The sequence below is a fragment of the Pteropus alecto genome, unplaced genomic scaffold, assembly GCF_000325575.1.
Source record: "Pteropus alecto unplaced genomic scaffold, ASM32557v1 scaffold354, whole genome shotgun sequence".
NCBI lineage: Eukaryota > Metazoa > Chordata > Mammalia > Chiroptera > Pteropodidae > Pteropus > Pteropus alecto.
In genome coordinates this window covers 713,685-717,089 of record NW_006435759.1, presented here as the reverse complement: position 1 = coordinate 717,089, position 3,405 = coordinate 713,685, and the positions used below count along the sequence as shown (strand labels likewise).

General features: G+C 38.1%; 1 protein-coding gene across 1 annotated transcript in view; it reads right to left on the bottom strand.

Annotated features, from left to right (window-relative positions):
- The window catches only part of WDR48 (WD repeat domain 48), a gene marked incomplete at its 3' end in the record, with an annotated part of 39,500 nt that overhangs the window by 24,580 nt on the left and 11,515 nt on the right, over window positions 1-3,405 (bottom strand). Inside the window, exons 2-3 of the mRNA XM_006910798.3 lie at window positions 2,481-2,621; window positions 453-531 (exon numbers count right to left, since the gene is read on the bottom strand). Coding sequence (XP_006910860.1) covers window positions 453-531; window positions 2,481-2,621 — 220 coding nt within the window. The remainder of the gene's footprint in view (window positions 1-452; window positions 532-2,480; window positions 2,622-3,405) is intronic.

Genomic DNA, 3,405 nt, shown 5'->3' with positions numbered 1-3,405 from the left:
AACCTATTATATTTTGTCTCAAATACTTTTTTTTTTAATAGGCAGGGAAAACTTTTTAATGTTCCTGCTCAACTAATGACTAAGAAAAAATTCTCTAAAACAGACTGAAAAACTAAGAAATAGATCTTAACATAATAAGAAAAAGATATTAATAAGCCTAAAAGAAGAATGCATATTATGAGTCTATTTACATATAGTTCAAATGCGGGCAAAACTAATCAATAGTATTTAGAAGACAGAAGAACAGTTACCTGGGACAAGGGGTAGTGACTGAAATGGTGGCACAGGGGGCTTCTGGTAATGTTTCTTGATATGGGTGTTGTCTCAAGGTGTACATGCTTTTTTGTATGTATATATATTATACTTCAATAAAAAAGTTTACATAAAAAATGAAATTGTATCAAACTGAATTAAAAGCTTCCTAAAACCCAATAATCCAAAGAAATACTTACATGTTTTCCCATTACAACAGAGTACAATGTCATTTACCCAGTCGGTATGGTGTTCCATAGATGCTATATAAGGATCTTGCTGAAATTAAAGGAAAAATCATAAAGATGTCATAAGTTTATATTAGAGGATGAAATACATTACAAATTATAGATATGTTTAGAGTCTTCAATTAGTGTGACACACTGCTCTAAGGCCTTAAAATTGACAACTGAATTCGGAGTAGAATTTCATCGAACAGTTGATGCTTCCAGAAAACAGACAGAAATAGAAGTTGTGTTTTAGGACAGTTTTATTACTGATGAAAGCCTAGGTTTCCAGGACAAATGTTTAATTTTTACGTCTTGAGTTAGTGAAGGCAACAAGATCTGGGCGAGGCACTGTGTGTGACACAAAGAGCTCCAGGAAGGGGTTTACTAGAAAGGACAGGACGTGAGCAAATCGACAGGCTGGGGGGAATTGGAATCAGTCGTGGTGAAGGCTCACAGTGGATAGTAGGGGCAGAATTGAGGCCGATCGGAGTGGTAAGGAGCCTAGGGGGACTGCAGGGGGAAATGAACACTTGCTTTTAGCTTCCTACTGCAGTTTTCACCTTCTGAATGAAATGTTTTCCTCATGATATCTACAGTCCCTCAGAGAAGAAATGAAAGCCAAGGGCTAAAGGAATAGTACCTGAGTCACCATTTCAATTAGATAATTTGAGATTCTATTCTTCTTACTTGGCTTAATTATCAGGAGAGATCTTTTAAAGACCAGTATTTATTTACATCCCACACTTTTCAAGATACTGCATGGGCAAAGAGAACAGCTCTCTACAACTCTATTTGAGAAATGCTATTGCAACCTGTCATAAAATGAAGACCAAAAAAGATGTTTGAGGACAAACAGGCTCCTCTCTAGATTCTTCGAGGTTAACTCTTATGAATGTTTTTCTTAATTTGTTTGATATACTGTTAATTCCCAGAAAGGTGACATTCTAATTCAAATATGATTCCAAAACGCACTTAAAAGCCATGGTTTTCTTGCTTCCCATGTTTGACAGTGGGCCACCAGTTTCCATGATTAAAGACTCCAAAGCCCACAAGACCCAAGTCCACTTAAAGAAACAATAACCAGCAACTGTGAAAAACAGTGTTTCTTTTTTGGACTGAACATTAGATTTGCAGAGCTTGCTAAAAAGAGAGATTTTTAAAACTACAAGGTTTAGCATGAGGGTTCTAAAGTTAGATGGACTCTAATTCTCTGTCAATGACTAGCTATTTCAGCGTGGATTTCTCTGAGCTTGCTTCCCCTTCTATGAAAATGAATCATAACTGCTGTCTTGAAGGATTACAATGAGTGTTAAGACCATATTGGATATGGAAATGCTAAGAGTGTCTGGTACATAGCGAGGAGCTCAATAAATGGCCCCTTTCCTTCCCTGAATCTTCCTTTCTATGTCATTCACAATACAGGCATTCAAACAAAATATAAGAGTTCCTTGCCATTTGAGTGGGGATTTATCTGTACAAATATTTAAATCCTGGTTTCTATTTAATAAAACAGCCTTTAAATCACCTGAAGGGGAGCATACCATCTTCAGATTTTTATACAACTTATATTGTCAAATAAGGCTCTATGGATTCTATGGGCACCCTAATCATTTTTAAATGAAGAAATCAAATATCTGTTTAGGATGAACTATAACTGTAACAGGACTGCCAAGGAGCTTTTGGGGAACATTTAAAGCAGAAAAATTAATTATTGCAAGCAATTCTCCTGCCAGACAAATCTTTTGTTTCTTTGTAGCAAAGTGCTCTTATCACAGACCCAGTTTATGGAGTCCCTGCCTTAGCTAAAATACTTCTAAAACTCTCCTAGGGCTGTTTTTCTCAAAGGCTCATAGAATTTTGGTTGTAATGTGTTTATACAGTGTACCAAGTAACTCAGTGCTCAAAGAAACCACATCTGAAACTGTGAAAGGCGCCACGCTAGACAGACCAAAATTTACGGAGCACAGATTTCAAACGTAAACCCGATCCCTGCCTTACCTTGTGCTGGTTGACGCTCCATATCCTTATGATGGAGTCGCGACCTGCCGTGAAAAGTCTATTGAGTGCTGGGTCCAGCTGCAGCGCATTGACTCCATTTCGATTGTACTTCTCTACTTCATCTCGAATAACGTATGAAACCTGACAAATACGTCAACATTTGCTTTTTATGAAGTTGCAAAACATGCAATAAAATGTAGCCGACTAGCGGCCAATCTGAAATTAAAAATCCCATGTTTCCCAACATAGAACTTATTTTTCAATCCAATAAAATCTGCATTTTACTCTATAGAGACTGAAGGGCTGAGGAGAGAAGAATGACATTAATAAAAATCTAGTCCAAGCAAGTCTGATGCTAAACTATTGTAACTGCCTCCTAACCGGCCTCCTCTCTTGCTCAGGTTTGTCTTAAATCCACTGCCCACAAAGCAGCTGAAATAATTTTTTAAAAATGTAAACTGGAAAGTGCCTCACCTCTGCTCAAAAACCTCTCCAGCTGCTTACTCCACTAGACTCACAATTTGATCTGCGCTCTTTAACAGAGCCTCAAGTGCCTTGTTCACCTCTGCAGCCACTCACCTTTGCTCACTCTGCCCCCATTCCTTGCACACCCTGTGCCTCCAGACAGTCACACGTGCTGCTCCCCTCCGTTTGGAAGCTCTTCATCCCACTCTCTCTGGCTAGTCCTACTGCAGTCTTCAAATTTTTTTAAATGATGCTTCCTCAAAAAGGCCTTCTCCGAGGTGGCAAGCAAAATGAGGTTTTGTGTTCCACTAATACACTAAATTTTTCCTTTGGAGCACTTCCTCATACTATGTTACTGTAGGTAAATTGTCTGCTTCAAGTGAAACCCAAGAGAATCAACCAAAAGCATTTATAATTTAAAAAAAGTCAAACAGCTGGCTGGCAGCCAAAAGAAAATTTT